Here is a 16,581-nt window from a genome sequence, read left to right as displayed (position 1 = left end):
GATACAAGACGAGCGAGTGGACGTGCGCGCAGCAGCGTCGTCATGGGGAGATCAGCACGTGCGTGTGGAGCGGCGCTCTTTCGGCCATGTCCTTTCGCGATTTGGAGCAGGGGCTGGGTGGCGAGGACCAGACGCCGCTCGCGCCGCGGGGCCGTAATGCCGAGCGCGATGTGCCCAGCAGCCGCGCGGAGAGCACCGAGTTTATGCGGCTCACGGAGCAGGTCGGCCTCCACGTATTCCGCATCAATGCCAACGTCTCGACGCTGCAGAAGCTCGATGCGCGCCTGCGCAAGTCGGGCTACCAGTCGAACGATGACCTGCGCCGCCAATTGTACGTTGCCCTACTGACGCAGCAACGACCTGAGCGAGCAGACGCGCTCGATCGTCAAGGACGCGACTGACGACGTCAAGGCCTTGTCGGCCTTCCCGCTGCGCTCCAGCCCTGGCTCGACACGCTCGTCGCCGGCGGTGCTGATGCAGTCGAAGCAGCAGCGCGACTTTCAGCAGGCGCTTGCGGCATTCCAGGCGATCCAAAAGTCGGGCATCCGCAAGGAGAAGGAGGCGCTCGCCTACGTCAAGGCCCAGACCGACGCCGCGGACGAGTCCACCGCCGAGAGCGCCGAGCCGCTGGGCGGACTGCAGCAGGAGGTGCAGGTGCCGCGCATCTCGCAGGCCGAGCTCGAGTTCCAAGAAGCGCTCATTGCCGAGCGCGAGGCCGAAATCCGCGAGATCGAGACGGGCGTCCAGGAACTGAACGAGATCTTCCGCGACCTGAGCCACATCGTCCAGGAACAGGGGGGGATGATTGACAATATCGAGTACAATATCGGAAACATTGCTACGAATGCCCACGGGGCAGATCGCGAACTGCTCCAGGCACACAACTACCAACGCCGCGCGGGACGCCGCACAGCGTGCTTAATGGTGATCGTGGCCTTTGTGATTGCAGTCGTGCTGCTGGCGGTACGTAATGATGCTAACGCAGCTCCTCGCATAGTGTATCCTAGTGAAATCCTGCATAGTTGATCGGACCTACGCGGTGCTGCGCGAGGACCGCCAGGCGCTCGGCGTCGAGGATCGCAAGCGTCTCGCTGCCTTGGTTCGCCACCGCAAGGTAGCGGCCGTCGGCGCTCGCGGAAAAGTGCCGCGGAACACGCCCGCCGCTCGGATGCCACTGCAGGTGAGAGAGCGCACCGCTGGGTGCACGGCAAAAGACGCCGATGTGGTCCTCGACAGGGTCCCCGCGGCTGCTCACATAGACGCGCTGGGGGGCCACGACAATCTCGGCGAGCGTCCGCGCGCCAGGGCCGGCGCACGCTGCCACCGGGAGGCCTTGGGGCACAAGCATGCCCGACGCGTCTCGCACGTACGCCTGGACCTCGAGCGAGAGCTCCATCACGACGTACGCCATGTCCCCGTCGAATGCGATATGGCGAGGGCCGCTCCCATCGCGCACCGCCACCGAGTCGACATGCTTCGCATCGGCGGCATGCGCGCCGACTCGGAGGATATGGATACGGTCCGCACCGAGGTCGCACACATAGACGTGGCGCCCGTCCGGCGCGGGCATGACCTGGTGCGCGTACGACTTGTCTTGGCGCGCGGACACCGGCCCTGTACCGCTTCGCGTGAAGCGGATAACGTGCGCCGCGCCAAGCGCGCCATCAGGCAAGAGGTCCACGACCGACACGGACCCCGAGTCATAGTTTGCTGCGTGAGCGCGTCGACGTACCGACGTAGACCTGCGCGCCGTCTTTGGTGCGCACGGCCGCGATCGACACCGCGCCATCGCCGCCAAGCGCCGCTGTCCCTCGCCGCACGAGGCGCGCGTCGTACACGGCGAGCTGCGCATGGGGCACCTCGTCGACCGCCAGCACGAACCGCTCGTCGAGCGTAATGTCCTCGAGCCATGCCGGAGCCCGGCTCTCTGCTCTCGCCACCTCCTTCAAGGCGCTCGGCTCCGAAAACGTATACGCCGCACTGCGTCAGCGCCGCGACCTACATCCGCCCATGGTACGCCGCCGTCTGGAGGCCCCACATGTGGAGGTCTCTTCCGTCTCTCGACGATGTCGAATTCGGGTGGAGCGAAGCGAAGCAGCGCCAACGGCTCGTTTACGGGCGGGGCGAGCACCCCGGTGTTTGGCCCGAGCATCCCGTCGAGCGTGTACCCCAAAGACTCTGTTAAGGATGTCGCCGAGTCGCTCGGCATCACGAACCTGCGCGACAATATCGCCACGGCGCTGGCGACCGACATCGAGTACCGCATCCGCGACATTGCGCAGAGCGCGGCCAAGTACATGAAGCACTCGAAGCGCTCGCGCATGACGACGTCAGACATTGACAATGCGCTGCGCCAAAAGAACATTGAACCGCTGTACGGCTTCTTCCCGCCGTACACGGGCGGCAAGGCCAAGGGGCCCTGGTTCCGTACCGTGCAGACCGCGTCGGGCGTGCCGATGTACATGGTCGAGGACGAGGAGGTGGACTTTGATAGCATCCTCGAGAACGGGCCACGCGTCGGCGTCGGCCGCGGCGTCGGCTGGCACGCCCACTGGCTCGCGATCGAGGGCATCCAGCCGCCGATCCCTGAAAACCCTGTTTTCCTCGCCCGGCAGTCGGCCGCGGGCGACGGCGCGCTGCCGGACGCTGGTGAGGCCGCGGCGGAGCTCGGAAGCACGGCGGTCAAGCCGCTCGTGAAGCACGTTCTGTCGCGCGAGCTGCAGCTGTACTACGAGCGCCTCACTTCGTCGATCATCAGTCCCCCAGCCGACGCCGAGACGAGCCAGGGCGAGGCGCCGCCTTCGGACGTCGCCGCCGCGCAGCTCTCGCAGTACTCGCAGGGCTCGAGCGGCAACACGGTGCGCGACGCGGCGCTGGCAAGCCTGCGTGGCGACGCGGGTATTCACCAGCTCGTGCCGTACCTGATCCAGTGGGTCGGCGCGAACGTGACGCATGTCCTGCGCTCACGCCCGGCCGAGGCAGATGCACAGGAGCGCGAGCGCACCGTGCATGTGCTGCACACGATGCTCGACACGCTGCACGCGCTGCTGATCAACCCGTCGATCTTTATCGAGCCGTACCTGCACCAGCTCATGCCGTCGGTCCTGTCGATCCTGCTTGCGGTCTATACCTTGACGCACGAGGTGCACGCGGATCTGGAGCGCGCAGCGCTGGCGTTGCGCCTGTACGCTGCTACTCTGCTGGCCTACATTATCGACCACTTTGCCGAGTGCTACCCCACGCTGAAGCCGCGCGTCGTCGCGACGCTGCTCCAGGCGCTCTTTGCGCACGTCGACGACGGCACAGCCGCGACCACGCCCGAGGCCTCGGGCTCGCTCGACGCCAAGATCGGCGCGCTGATTGCACTGCGCAAGCTCGGGCCGGCGAGCTTCAAGACGCTCCTGGGCAATGTCGGCGTCCTGCCACCGCTCGAGTCCAGCGAGGAGCACGACGCGGAGCGCATTCCGCTGCGCGATATGGGCGCGTGGCTCAAGACGCTTGTCGCGTCCGAGGGGCGTGCGGGCTTCCTCGCAAAATGCATCGTCGAGCAGGTGCGCGGCGGCCTGCGCGCGCTCGGCACCGAAAGCGACGGCGCTCCGGCCATCCCGGACGCTGCGACGCTCGAGCAGATCGAGGGCATGTACGGGCCCTACTGGACGCGCGAGGTGCTCCACGAGGACGCCGCGGCGCTCACCGCCTTGGCGCAATATCGTCCACTGGCTGAAGAACAGTAGGTAGTCTATGCACGGGTCTGAGAAATCTCCTTGTAATCCACCAGGCGCAGCAGGTTGCGCTGGAGCATCGCGACGGTGATCTTGCCAATAGCAGGCAGGTAGGCAGCTGCCCGGCTGCGCACGTTCGTCTCAAAGTTCTTCTCGGAGCTGAAGTTGACGCACACCGCACCCTCCTTGATCCACTCGGTAGGCACCTTGTAACTCGCTGCGGGCACACCGCCGATCACCACGTCGGATTCCCGCACGCAGCTCTCCGCATCGGGGTGGCTGCACGCACGCACGACGTGCGCGGGGCGCAGACGCGCCGCGCTATTCTCCTTGTGGGCCTGAACGACCTTCTTCGACTTGCGCAGCTGCGTAGGCGTCTGCACATCGTCGTCCGCACGCTTGTTGAACTCCACAATCGAGTCGATGTCCACGGAAAAGACACGCGCACCGTCGTTGGCCAGCAGCGCCGCCAGGGGGCGACCGACCACCTCGGAGCGGTTGATCACGGTGATCGTCTTGCCGTACAGACGGTCGCCGTAGGGCAGCTTGAAGTCGTATACTCCACTCGCCTCCAGCGCCTTGACCACCGCGAGGGGAGTGCAGGGTAGGATACTCTTGCCAAAGCCGGGGGGGACCTCGCCGTCCTCGGCCACATTACTGTCAAGGTTCTGGAGCTCGGCCTCGTTCGTGGTGCCCGGGGCACTGCCGAGCTGCGACGGCTGGATCCACCGCACGTTGTGGTACAAGTTCCAGCAGTAGTAAAAGTTGAGGCCCTCGACGTCCTTGCGGGGGTCCACAATCTGCTGCAGGTAAGTGTCCTGGCGACCGCCAAAGATGGGGTAGTATACCATGATGCCGTCCACGCTCTTGTCGCGGTTGGCCGCCAGAATCAGGTCTTCGACATCTGCCTCCAGACCAAAGTTCTGCAGGCTCTCGGGGGTGCTGAGCTTAGACTCGGCATCCTTGCCAAGTTCCTCGTCATCCCACGTCTTCCAGATCTCAAAGTTGATGCCAACCGCCTCGCACGCCTTGCGCGTCCACTCCGCATACGCGATCGAGGGGGGGCTCGGCTTGGCAAGGATACCCACGAGCTTGGGGACAGACAGATTCTTGTCCTTGCGCTGGCCAATCTCCGCCTCAATGCTCTCCTGGAAGGGCTTGGCAATCGCCACGGCCTGCAGCAGCTTGCCGGGGTACTCGGGCTTGGGTTGCGTCGCCATCGCCTACTATGGTGGGAAAAGGACCTGGCTGGTGCATTGCGCTCGAGCAAAATTTTCCCCACGTGATAATGACACTCGCTGATCAAAGGCATCGATAGTATACAATCTAGCGTCCTAGAACCTACGAACGGTGAGCAAGAGGAGTAAGACAGAGTGATCGTAGTTCAGGTAGCTTTCCAAAATTAGGCAGTCGTTTCCTTGTTCTCCTCGGCGGGGGCCTCGGCCGTCTTGGCGGGCTTCTCGGCCTTGGCTAGCCAGGCGCCATCAGAGGGGGCCTTGCTCGCACGGCTCTTTTTGCGCTCATCCTCCTTGAGGCGTTCCTCGCGGCGGATGCGGTCCTGCTCGCGGATCTTTTCGTCAATCTCACGCTCGCGCTGGCCAACATCGACAGGCTTGGCGCTGCCGAAGGGGTTCGAGCGCGCCGAGCTCTGCGAGGTAGCACTCGTCGAGCTGGCCGTCGTGCTGCGGGGCTTCAGGTCCAGTTTGCGACGCTCACCAGTAGCGCTTTCCGCAGACGCCTGGCGACCAGCGCGCCAGTTGGCAAAGCCTTCGTCCGCCGCGCCGGGACGGTCACCACCACGGCGCTCGGAATCACCACCAAAGCCGAAGCGCGAAGAGCTCTTGCCAGAGACCGGCTTGCCCGTCCGCCAGTCAGACGCAGTGTCACCACGGCCGGGTTCCGCCGGTTCAATACCGCCGCGACGAGGACGGTCAGCAGTAGGCACAAACTTGCCGCCGAAACCGCTGCGCGTGCCATCCGAGCCGACGCCCATCTCATCAAAGCCCGACGAGCCACCGGGGGGGCCACCGCCGAAGGGACCGCCACGGTTGTCCGCGGCAAGAGGAGTCGAACGGCGCCACTGCGTAGCTTCATCGGCCATGGCACCCTTCATCGAACGCGACGAGGGCTCGGCGACGCTAACACGCACATTGCGGTTATCCATAGGCTTGCCCGTGAAAGTGAGCGCCTCCTTCAGGATGTCAAGAGTCTCAAACTCGACGTAGCCGTAACCTTTGGGACGACCGTCATGACCAGACACAAGGCGAATGCTCACAGGCTTCAGGGGCTCGAAGAAGTGCTCAACGTCAGCTTCAGTGCTCTCAAACGACAGGTTCACCACAAAGGCAGTGAAGGGAGGCTCCGTAGGAAGGGGCGGCTCGGCGCGGGCAAAGCCCGGACCGTCGTCAAAGCGCGAGCGGCCACCGCGCGCACCCAGGCCACCACCGGCGGCAAAGTCCGAACCATAATCACGGGGGGCGGCTGAACGGTCAGCAATCATATCCACTCGATAGATACATACGAGCCGAGGGCAACTCATCCATCTCGTCGGCCCACGAGCTGCCAGTATCTGTTTCACTGTTAGTACACTGCTCAAGGCGTCGGCACTCAAGCCTTTAGGATACGTACTCTCGTCGGCCAAGAAGTCCACTAGGGACATCTTGTTCTGCTGCTTCTTCGGTGCTGTTACAGTTAGTATCGGTCCACATAGGTTCAACTTCACACGTACCCATCTTTGTGCAATTGGTAGTAGTGAAGAGATTCCTAGTGCTTAGCTACGCGTATGTACTCCGAAGACAGATTTTTCCCATTTCTCATCTCAGCCGAACCCCGTCCTAAGTGGCTGGCCCACTGCTCAGCCGCACGAACCCCTTGTGCACTGCATTACTCAAAAACTAGAGTTCCAAAAAACCTTACAAAAATACAAGTCAAATATATATAGTTTAAATATTTATTATTAATACGTTCCAAACCAATTCAATCAAAAACTAATACATCACAAATAAAAACCAAGATAAACGAATATTTATTTTGTATATTTAAGAACATTAATGCATTTATATATTCACTTCATATTTTACATTTATGATATCACATACATCAAGGATCATTATATATTATTTATTTAATAAAATAATTACTATATTTTAAAGAGAAATAGAACGCTGTATTTAAAACAGTCATTATTATATTGTATTACAAAGCTATAATATTAGTTACATTCTTGTAACATTTAAATATAATTAACAATATTTAAATATATTTTTAGATCAGACAACTTTGTTAATCGATGGATATGACTGAATTATTATTTAATAATTAACTGTCTAATTTGTGATAAATTGGCCTTCTATGAAGTTTTATGAGATCCTTTGATCTAGATCGCGTCATTTGAGTCTTGTGGGGCAACTCACGTAAGCAACTACGCGGGGGTTGACTGATCCCTTCATGGCTGGGCAGGGGCCACCTGTTAGTGGCGAGATGAATACTAGTCCATTACCTTACGCTGTTAATGATCTACCATACCTTTATTGTTGGGTTTGTTCCGAAGAGGAAATACGGTCTCCCGAAGATATATCCCGTGCTTCAAAGCTCGGCTCTGCTGAGTCCACTTCTCGCTTTGTGCATCCCTGCAAGTGCTCCTTGGTTGCTCACGAGAAGGTATGTTATCATTCCTATCTATTACAAGTACTAACACCTTTTTTAGTGTCTTCTCTCGTGGATCCGGCAATGCCGAAAGGACAAGCCAGACTCAGCCGTTGTGTGTCCGCAATGCAGGATGCCGTACCAGTTGGATCAACCTAAGCCCTTGGCCTTGACCGTTCTGGAGCACTGCAGCCAATTCGTGCGATTTATTGTTCCATTGGGAGCCACTGCGGCTGGAGCAGCAGGTGTGTGGGTTTCAGCCACGGCCTATGGATGCCTTGCCATGCGGCTCTTCTTGGGTAAATATGCTGCACGGCGTGCCCTAGCGGGACGGTGGCCATGGCATTTCTGGGTGGACATCCCCCTCATCCCCTTCATGCTTGTGGCAAGTCGCCTCCCTATCCTGGCGAACTTTTCCACCTGGTTGCCCACGTTGGTGGCCCTGCCTGTAACGTCTGCCCCGCTGCCGATGCGCCGTGCCATGCTTTACCGATACTCGGCACAGGCTGTGTTCCCTCGTACATACCCACCCAGCCCTGTGCTGACTACCCTTCTGCTTCCGTGGCTGCGTGTGCTATACATTGCCGTCAAGCGCCAAGTCTATCGGTATGTGCTGTCTTCCCCTCCCCGTCGCACGCGCAACCGCCCTGCACAGGACGAGGGCCGCCGGGAGCCCCAGCCCCCCCCTACGCGCATGGTTATCGTTGGTAATGATACCGAAGGTGCAATGTTGGTGGACGGTGTACCCGACCGTACCGAAGAAGACACCTATGAGACATTGGACGATGGCTCGCTGGTCCATCAGGGTGGCTGGGAAGCTGAGCAGGGTTTGCCACTTGACGAGCTCGAGTACCGCGTATTCGACGAGACGGAACTGCCCGGTACTATCTATGTGACCTACTACAGTCTCTCCAAACTGCTTGTTCAATCTCTTGGCTTCCCCTTCATTGCCAGTTTCATGGGCGGCATACTTGGTGCTGCCTCCAAGTACAGCAACACTTTGCGTTCGATTCTGGGCATTGCACCCGGCATCTCTCCCCAACCTGGCTGTGAGAGCTGGATCAGTCTTCTCTGGCCGAAAGACCGCGAAGGGGAGATGCCCATGGTGGTGCCTGGCTCGGAGCCATTGTGGGTCGACGATATGGGTGCGGTGTATGATGATCTGGACCCTGTTTGGTACCGGAACGCAATGGGAGGCGCCTTGTACCTTGTTGTCAAAGACAGCTTGGTCCTTCTCTACCGCTATCTGAACAAGAAGCAGCGTGGTCAGCAACGCATCAAAGATTTCCCCTTTAGCGAAGGGGTTGCCAAGGAGCTGCTCGCGTCACGTCCATAATGCAATCGATTATTGTACACCTCTATTACACCATTGCCAGTTTACTATAGCTCGGGGGTGCGAGTCGTGCGCGCACAGCCTTGATCAGGTAGAGCGGGAAGCTGCTGACCAGCACAATGATCGCGGTTCTCCACACAAAGTTGTAGGTCAGGACAAAGTCCAAGTCAAAGTACTCTGGCAGAAGGACCATGCTGAAGCAGTAAAGAACGAGCGTCACGATCTCGGACAAGACCATGTACACGTGCCACGTCGTGATTTCCAAGGCGACCATGATCAGCTCGTTCAAGACGAGCGCCGTGAAGGAGATGCCGACAATGTTCAGGAACTCGTTCTCAAAGAGCATCAGACTGGCAATCATGATGGCACCGCCCTGGTACACACTGATCATGAGCCACGTTGTAAAAGTCTTGCCACTCAAGCTGCGGCCCTTGGTTAGGTCCTTGTACAGCTCCGGGTAAAGCATGGCTGTGTGCTCGCTCACGTCGCGATCCAGCACCAAAGAGAAGACGGGTGCCATGGTATACACGGTGGCATAGCCAACCATTAGCCAGCCCTGGTACAATGCGATCGGTGCAAAGAAGAAGATGGACGAGAAAACGGCCTGGATGATGGAGATGATCAAGCCACGGTGGATGACAAACTGTGCGAGCTTGGCGCTGCGCTGGTACGAGTTGCGGCCGTGCCACAGGAGCAGCTTGCTCAAGTAGCTAAACTGGGTCACGGAGAAATCGGCCGCGAGCGACGCCTGGCGACCTTCCTTGCCCACGATACCGATGCCGATATTTGCGGCCTGGATCATTGACACGTCGTTGCCACCGTCGCCGATGCAGCACACGCGGCGCTTGGTATATTCGCGGATGAGCCGAGTGACGTCTGCCTTTTGCGTCGGCGAGCAGCGGCAGGCGACGACCACCGAGAGCTGCGTCGCAAGCTCGATAAACTCCGTCTTGAAGTGATCAAAGAAAAACTGGAGCGAGTCGCCATCGATCACCAAGCAGCAGTCCAGCTTGGATTGCAAAAAGACCAGGGTATCGCGCGCCGCCGCCATCGTCGACACCTTGGAGACCTGGTGGATGTACTGGTTGCGAGCCACGAGCTTGGTCGAAATTGCAATGCAGGTCGCCGTCTCGATCTTGTCACCTGTAAGCATCCAAATCTTGATATTGGCATTGCGCAGGAGCTCGAGTGTGGTCTTGACGCCCTCCTGGAGCTTGTCTTCGACACCCGTCAATCCCAGTAGCTCCATGTTCTGCTCGAGGTGCTCGGCCACGACGGCAGCCATCGCCTCGTCGCGGTGGTCGACACGGACGCGCGCCTGGCCGAACGCACGCTCAAACAGACGCCAGCTCTCCTTGCTTAGGCGCAGGCGCGCCACGACGAGGGTGCGCAGACCCTCGCGTGCCATGTTGCCGCACTCCTCTTCGAGCCAGTCATTCTGTGTGACGATGCGGCTCATTACGACGTCGGCACCCTTGAGGTAAAACGTCACTTCGCCCGAGTTGCGGTCGCGCACGACAATGCCCATGCGCTTGCGCTCGGACGTGAACGGAAAGATTTCCAGGATATCAAATGCAAGCGTGCCGTGGTCTGGCGAGAGGAGCTGGATCGAGTGCTGGTCGCGGGCGACGAGCTTGAGGCCCACCGACTCGGTCCAGTTGACGATCGCCACCTCATCCGGGCTGCTCGCCTGGTAGGTCACACTCCCATCCTCGTCAACGACCGGCGTTACATTGTGGCAGAGTGCGAGTGCAATCACCACGTCGTAGACCCGCGCGCTCATATCGCGCCACGCGCGGCCGCCGCGCGCCTTGGGCGGCGCTTCGTGCTGGCCGAGAGCGACAGCGAGCTGTGTGCGGATCTCGTCCATACTATCCCATCCGTAGCTCATCGTGCCCATGTGCAGGCGCTTGACCTCCATCTCGTTCTGCGTGAGCGTGCCCGTCTTGTCGCTGAGCAGGTACTCGACACGCCCCAGCTCTTCCGGCAGCGTGCTCGTGCGCACGATCGTGTCTGGAATGTCCTTGTCCCCCTGGATCTGGCGCGCGTACACCGTCTTGCCCATGTCGAGATTGACACGCAGCGAGATGGGAATAATCGACGAAAAGAGGATAAGGAAGCGGAAGATGTATACCCACCACTTGCCGCGGAAGCCGTTCAGCGCCACGAGCGTGATCGAGAGCGAGAGCGTCACGATACACAGAATCTTGGACAGGCGGTTGATCTCGAGGTCGAGCAGGCCAACCTTGGTCTGGGGATGGCTCGTGTTCATCACCGAGCGTGTCTCGCGGCCGGTATACACCACGAATCCGATCGCGCGGCCGGCCGCCAGCACTGTGTTGGCCCACAGGACATTGTCTGTGGTGAGCGGCGCGACCTGCGGCTGCTGCGCGAGCTGTACATCCGCGCCCGGCCAGTCGCCTCCCAGCGGCGTGTCCTCCGCCGGGTGGATGGTGAGCGTGCCGACGAACGAGTGCAGGTCCTTGGACGGGGGCCCCGCGACGACCACGGCACGGCCGCCGAGGTGCGTAAGCTCGTCTTCGGACATGCTCTGCGTGTTGGGCACGGCGATGCGCAGCTTCCAGTCTGTCTCGCCGTCGAGCTGATCCGTGCGAATGAAGCACGTTCCGCCTTCGTCGGACTCTTCGACGCCCTCGGTGCGCACGTCGTCGCCGTGGGGATCGTCGATGAGGAACTGCGTCGGCTCGTTGGCCGTTTCGTCCGAAGCGTCCGCGGCGTACGTCTTGAGCAGCACCATATCGGCCGGCACGCGCTGGTTCTTGTGCAACAGAACCAAGTCGCCGACGCGCAGCTTGCTCGACGGCACCTGTGCGACGAGCGTGCGCCCAGTAATGTGCGTCTCGTGCTGCGTGCGCACCGGCGAGCGCGCCAGCGAGTCCATCAACACGGTATAGGGCATGCTGTTTGACTCGACGTCGCGCTTGTGGCGCTCATAGTCGTCGAACGCCTCCTTGCCGATCGTCACGCACAGCACGAAAGAGAGCGGCGCAATGTACGTCGCCAGGAACCCAATCTTGAGCGCGGGAATAAACTGGGAGAGCGCCACGAGCAAAAAGTAGAGATTGAAGAAGAACTTGAACTGCTCATACAGCACAAGCGGCAGAAAGGTCACCATATTGTACTTTTGGTTGCACACAATGTTCGGCGGATAGCGGCCGCGCCCGCTCTCGCCTTCGTCAAAAGGTACGCTGCGGTTGCTCGTCGCCGCACGCGGCGTCCGCCAGCGGCTCAGCCACGCCCACGGGCGCCACGGCACACTCGCGCGCTTCGCCTGCTCGTACGAGTCCGCGTCGTGATCGCCAAGAAATGCATCCTGCTCCTCGTCTTCGATACGCAGCGCGCCTTTCGGCGAGCGCGCCCGGAAGCTCGGCGGCCCGGACAGCATCACGGCGGAGGCGAACTCGGCCGAGGGAGTGCGGGGAAAGATCGTTGCCGACCCACCGCTGGATAGCTGCGGCGCTCCGTCGACAATTCAGGGAGTAGCCGTATACGGTGCTCCGTCTGGGGTAGATAGTTCTCGTGCCTCGACTTCGCGACTCATCGAGCGCCCCGAACCTGTTGAAGTGTATCCTGATTCGGACGACTCGGACATTGGCACCTACCGCGGCCGGCGACCTCAGTACATCGCCTCCTCCAGCCCTGATACGAGCGCAGAGGACCCTGTCTTTACCGGACTACACGAATCCGAGCTGCGTGCTGTGCACGCAGGACCCCACAACTCGCTCCTGACATCCCCGACTGCGATGGACGAATCCACTAAAACCCTCACCGAGTCGCTGAATGTCGTCAAGGTTCAGCGCGTGCAGCTCAAGCGGTTTCTCGATGCGGACCGCGTAATGGACGCGCTCAAGTGCGCGTCGACGATGCTCGGCGAGCTGCGCTCCTCGTCGCTCACGCCGAAGCACTACTACGAGCTGTACATGGCGGTGTTTGACGCGCTGCGCCATCTTTCTATTTATTTGTACGACGCGCACACCGCTGGCAAGCACCACCTCGCGGATCTGTACGAGCTCGTGCAGTACTGCGGCAACATTGTGCCGCGCCTCTACCTCATGGTGACGGTGGGGAGCGTGTACATGTCAGTGCCAGACGCGCCGATCAAGGAAATCATGAAGGACATGATGGAAATGAGCAGGGGCGTGCAGCATCCCACGCGCGGCCTCTTTCTGCGCCACTACCTCTCGGGCGCGACCCGCGACCACCTGCCCATCGGCACGGACCCGGGGCCGGTCGGCGAGCTCTCGGACAGCATCAGCTTTGTGCTGACCAACTTTATCGAGATGAACAAGCTCTGGGTGCGCCAGCAGCACCTCGGCCACTCGCGCGACCGCGAGAAGCGGGAAAACGAGCGCAAGGAGCTCCGCATCCTCGTCGGCACCAACCTCGTGCGCCTCTCGCAGCTCGAGGGCGTCACGCTCGAGGTCTACCAAGAGACGATCCTGCCCAAGGTGCTCGAGCAGGTGATCAACTGCAAGGACGTCATCGCCCAGGAGTACCTCATGGAGGTCATTATCCAGGTGTTCCCCGACGACTTTCACCTGCACACACTCTCGCTGATCCTCTCGGCCTGCGCGCGTCTGCACCCCAAGGTCAGCGTCAAGCAGATCGTCATTGCGCTCATCTCGCGTCTCGCGGCGTACGCTGCGCGCGAGGCCGAGAACGAGAGCCCAGAAGAGACGCGCCGCCAGGAGGAAGAGGCCACGGCGCGCCTTGCCGAAAAGATGGGCGCAATGCGCGCCGCAAAGCCGATCGCCACCGCCGCCATCTGGGACGAGATCACCGACGAGCAGAGCCGCCTCAAGGACAAGTGGAGCCTCTTTGCCGAGGAGCTCAGCGAGGCAGTGCCGGCTGCGGACAACACCGAAGGCTCGATCTGGAACGACGCGCCGCGGCCCAACATCTGGAGCAAGGCGAAAAAGGCCGACCAGGAGCCTCCCAAGGAGCCCAAGGAGCCCGCCGCAGACAAGGTCGAGGATGCGGCGCCGGAGCCCCAAGCCCCGGCCGACGATACGCCCAAGGTCGACAAGGGCAAGCAGCCCGAACGGATCGTGCGCAAGTTCCGCGGCATTCCAGAGGACGTGCGCCTGTTTGAGGTGTTCTGGGAGCAGATCGTCCTCCTTATGCGTGCGCGCCCGGACCTGTCGGTGAACGACACATCGGCACTCCTGCTCGCCTTGCTCGACCTGTCGCTGTCGTGCTACCCCGACCGCTTGGAGTACGTCGACCAGGTCTTTGGCTTTGCCAACGACAAGTTCACCGAGGCCGCGGAAGCGACCGATGCAAGCTACGTCGCAAGCAACGCAAACTTCCACGCGCTGCTCCTCGCGCCGGTGAACTCGTACGCGAGCGCCCTGACGCTATTGGCGCTGCCCAACTTTCACGCTCTGTGGGCACAGCAGCCTCTTCTTACACAGCGTGCGATTGCACAGGCGATTGTGCGCTCCATGCTGCGTCGCGACACGGTCGTGAGCACGCCAGAAGAGGCCGACGGTATCCTCACGCTCCTCTCGACGCTGATCGAGGACCAGCCGGACATCTCGAGCCAGGGACTCGCGAGCACCGCGCAGCAGGCCTCGGCCCAGGCCGGTCTGCGGCCCGCCCAGGCATTTGCGCAGGCGCAGCAGGGCTACTACTCGCCGGCGATCGCGAGTCACATGGAGGAAATCGCCGAGAAGCAAGGCACCCTCGCGCGGCTCGTGCACCTTTTCCGTGCCAACGACCCCGAGGTCCAGCTGAGCCTCTTGCACATTGCGCGCCAGCATCTTGCCAAGGGCAACGAATGCATCCGCTTCACGTTCCCTCCGCTGATTACGTCGGCAATCAAGCTCGCGCGTCGCTACCGCCTGTGGCAGAACCGCGACAAGGAGTACGAAGCGCACATGACGACGCTCTTTTACTTTGTCCACCAGCTCATCTCGACGCTGTACAACCAGGTCGAGTCGTCGGAGCTGAGCCTGCGCCTCTTTTTGCTGATCGCCGAGGTCGCCGACGACAATGGCTTCGAGGAGCTTGCGTACGAATTCTACGTGCAGTCGTTTACCATCTACGAGGAGTCGATCTCCGATTCGCGCTCGCAGCTCCAGGCCATTGGGCTGATCATCAGCACCTTGTACAAAGCACGCATCTTTGGACCGGACAATTACGACACCCTGATCACCAAAGCGGCGCTCTACTCCGCCAAGCTCCTCAAGCGGCCCCACCAAGCCGCCGCTGTGATGATGGCCAGCCACCTCTGGTGGCAGGTGGACGGCGCAAAGGACGTCGGTCTCAAGCACAAGTACCCGCTGGTACGCGACGGCCGCCGTGTCCTGGAATGCCTCCAAAAGACGCTGCGGATCGCGAATGGATGCATCAACGAGCACACGACGGTGGAAATCTTCTGCCATGCGCTCAGCAAGTACCTGTACTACTTTGAGCAGGGCGTCGAGGCGGTCACGGCCAAGTACATCAACTCACTGGTGGACCTGATTGCCAAGGGCCTTCAGACGCTGTCTACGGAGCAAAAGGCCGCGAGCTGGGGGCACGACTTTTTCGACGCGCCTACCTCGCCGGATGCGATCCAGCAGCACTTCAAGGGACAACTGCAATACATCCAAGAAAAGAAACAGGCTGCATTGCAGCAGATCGCAAGCGACTCGGACGAGCCCTATATCGGCCCGGACTGGAGCAGCATCGAGATTGGTAGCGCACTGACCAGGATGCGGACATAGACACCACGTGATTAACAAGACCAAGGCGGCGGCGAGGCCTACAGAACACGTGAGCCCGTCAGAGCGACCTGGGCCACGCTTGGGCGGGCGAGCGAAAGGGGCAAGTCCTGAAAATTGCCGCTGGCCGAGTCCCAGTGGCTGGTCGAATCAGCTCCAGGTCTCTGGCCCAGCGCACACCCCATCTGACCGAGACTGGCAGGTGACAAATCACTCCTGACCGTGCTCGCTATCCACTTGCCATCCACTATGCAGTTCAGGGTACAAGCAAGTGCATTGCTGTTTTTGTCACCAGACGCTAGGTACATGTCAGTTCCCAGCTCCATTCACACAGCCGGGCGTCCGATGTGTGATGCCAGAAGACATCGTAGCAGACATAACGACCAACGTTTAGTAGAACGTCGAAGGGCGCTTGCCAGCGTAGATGCCCGCAGCGCGAGAGCGGCGGTGGGGCAGAGGGAAGCGCAGGTTCTTGGCGGTGAGCTGCTTGATGTAAGGACGGCGGATGTCCTCGGTCTTCTCAATCTCAGCAACCTTGAGGATCTGACGGTTAGTCCCAAGTCTCCCCCAAGAGTACGTACGTGGATGCTGCCAAAGCGGGCACGGTGGCGGGCAGCCATGTCCTGGTACATGGACTCGACGGCCTCGGCGCGGCTCAGGCCACGGTACTCCTTGTACATGTTGTGGGTACCCGAGCGCGAGTTGTAACGGAGCCAGATGGCGAAGTTCTTGACCTTCATGGGCTTCTTCTCCTCAATCTTTGGTTAGACGAGTCGCACGCATCATACATACCTTGTTCACGGTAACAATCTCACCAGTGGCCTTCTTCATCTTACGCAGCTGACGCGCAAAGTACCAGAAACGCGACTTGGCGACGGTCTCGTTGGCAGCGAAGATGCGCATGCGGTACAGAGCAGGAGTCTCCTCCTTCTCCGTAGGCAGACGCCGACCGATAACCATGTACTCCGAGAGGCGGACCATGGTTCTGACAGGTTAGTATTCTGTTCACACACGACGTGTCCACGCCGCTCTCACTCACCCTAGAGTGTGCTTGACGAAGGAACGCAGCGGTGCGAACGACGCACAAAACGCAAGGCCCGTCGGCCGAACCAAAACTATAACACATCACGTGTTATATTTTAGTATGTGGAGA

The 16,581-nt window shown here is 60.3% G+C and overlaps 9 protein-coding genes across 9 annotated transcripts; 4 read left to right on the top strand and 5 right to left on the bottom strand.

Moving 5' to 3' along the window:
* Nucleotides 1-86: 86 nt before the first annotated feature.
* Nucleotides 87-997, top strand: PEP12 (SNAP receptor; the record flags this gene model as incomplete). Its single annotated transcript, XM_060265155.1, has 3 exons — nucleotides 87-331; nucleotides 354-963; nucleotides 986-997. 3 exons carry the CDS (start codon nucleotides 87-89, stop codon nucleotides 995-997), a joined length of 867 nt encoding a protein of 288 aa, XP_060121138.1.
* A 6-nt stretch (nucleotides 998-1,003) lies between these two features.
* On the bottom strand, nucleotides 1,004-2,012 carry MJAP1_001189 (uncharacterized protein; the record flags this gene model as incomplete). Its single annotated transcript, XM_060265154.1, has 3 exons — nucleotides 1,004-1,710; nucleotides 1,733-1,930; nucleotides 2,003-2,012. 3 exons carry the CDS (start codon nucleotides 2,010-2,012, stop codon nucleotides 1,004-1,006), a joined length of 915 nt encoding a protein of 304 aa, XP_060121137.1.
* Nucleotides 2,013-2,066: 54 nt separating this feature from the next.
* taf6 (histone H4-like TAF Taf6, SAGA complex subunit) lies at nucleotides 2,067-3,734 on the top strand (the record flags this gene model as incomplete). The annotated part of the gene is made up of 1 exon (XM_060265153.1): nucleotides 2,067-3,734. The coding sequence occupies one exon, from the start codon at nucleotides 2,067-2,069 to the stop codon at nucleotides 3,732-3,734; it is 1,668 nt and encodes a 555-aa protein (XP_060121136.1).
* Nucleotides 3,735-3,739: 5 nt separating this feature from the next.
* mtd1 (methylenetetrahydrofolate dehydrogenase (NAD(+))) lies at nucleotides 3,740-4,942 on the bottom strand (the record flags this gene model as incomplete). The annotated part of the gene is made up of 1 exon (XM_060265152.1): nucleotides 3,740-4,942. The coding sequence occupies one exon, from the start codon at nucleotides 4,940-4,942 to the stop codon at nucleotides 3,740-3,742; it is 1,203 nt and encodes a 400-aa protein (XP_060121135.1).
* A 182-nt stretch (nucleotides 4,943-5,124) lies between these two features.
* Nucleotides 5,125-6,454, bottom strand: TIF3 (Eukaryotic translation initiation factor 4B; the record flags this gene model as incomplete). The annotated part of the gene is made up of 4 exons (XM_060265151.1): nucleotides 5,125-6,203; nucleotides 6,244-6,291; nucleotides 6,351-6,404; nucleotides 6,451-6,454. 4 exons carry the CDS (start codon nucleotides 6,452-6,454, stop codon nucleotides 5,125-5,127), a joined length of 1,185 nt encoding a protein of 394 aa, XP_060121134.1.
* Nucleotides 6,455-7,743: 1,289 nt separating this feature from the next.
* MJAP1_001185 (uncharacterized protein) lies at nucleotides 7,744-8,703 on the top strand (the record flags this gene model as incomplete). Its single annotated transcript, XM_060265150.1, has 1 exon — nucleotides 7,744-8,703. The coding sequence occupies one exon, from the start codon at nucleotides 7,744-7,746 to the stop codon at nucleotides 8,701-8,703; it is 960 nt and encodes a 319-aa protein (XP_060121133.1).
* Nucleotides 8,704-8,728: 25 nt separating this feature from the next.
* Nucleotides 8,729-12,106, bottom strand: NEO1 (P-type phospholipid transporter; the record flags this gene model as incomplete). The annotated part of the gene is made up of 1 exon (XM_060265149.1): nucleotides 8,729-12,106. One exon carries the CDS (start codon nucleotides 12,104-12,106, stop codon nucleotides 8,729-8,731), a length of 3,378 nt encoding a protein of 1,125 aa, XP_060121132.1.
* Nucleotides 12,107-12,464: 358 nt separating this feature from the next.
* vps35 (retromer complex subunit Vps35) lies at nucleotides 12,465-15,431 on the top strand (the record flags this gene model as incomplete). Its single annotated transcript, XM_060265148.1, has 1 exon — nucleotides 12,465-15,431. One exon carries the CDS (start codon nucleotides 12,465-12,467, stop codon nucleotides 15,429-15,431), a length of 2,967 nt encoding a protein of 988 aa, XP_060121131.1.
* A 387-nt stretch (nucleotides 15,432-15,818) lies between these two features.
* RPL20B (60S ribosomal protein L20B) lies at nucleotides 15,819-16,409 on the bottom strand (the record flags this gene model as incomplete). Its single annotated transcript, XM_060265147.1, has 3 exons — nucleotides 15,819-15,971; nucleotides 16,010-16,186; nucleotides 16,221-16,409. 3 exons carry the CDS (start codon nucleotides 16,407-16,409, stop codon nucleotides 15,819-15,821), a joined length of 519 nt encoding a protein of 172 aa, XP_060121130.1.
* Nucleotides 16,410-16,581: the final 172 nt, after the last annotated feature.

Source organism: Malassezia japonica, chromosome 2, assembly GCF_029542785.1.
Source record: "Malassezia japonica chromosome 2, complete sequence".
NCBI lineage: Eukaryota > Fungi > Basidiomycota > Malasseziomycetes > Malasseziales > Malasseziaceae > Malassezia > Malassezia japonica.
The sequence above is the reverse complement of the archived record's forward strand: the minus strand, read 5'-3'. Positions and strand labels throughout refer to the sequence as shown.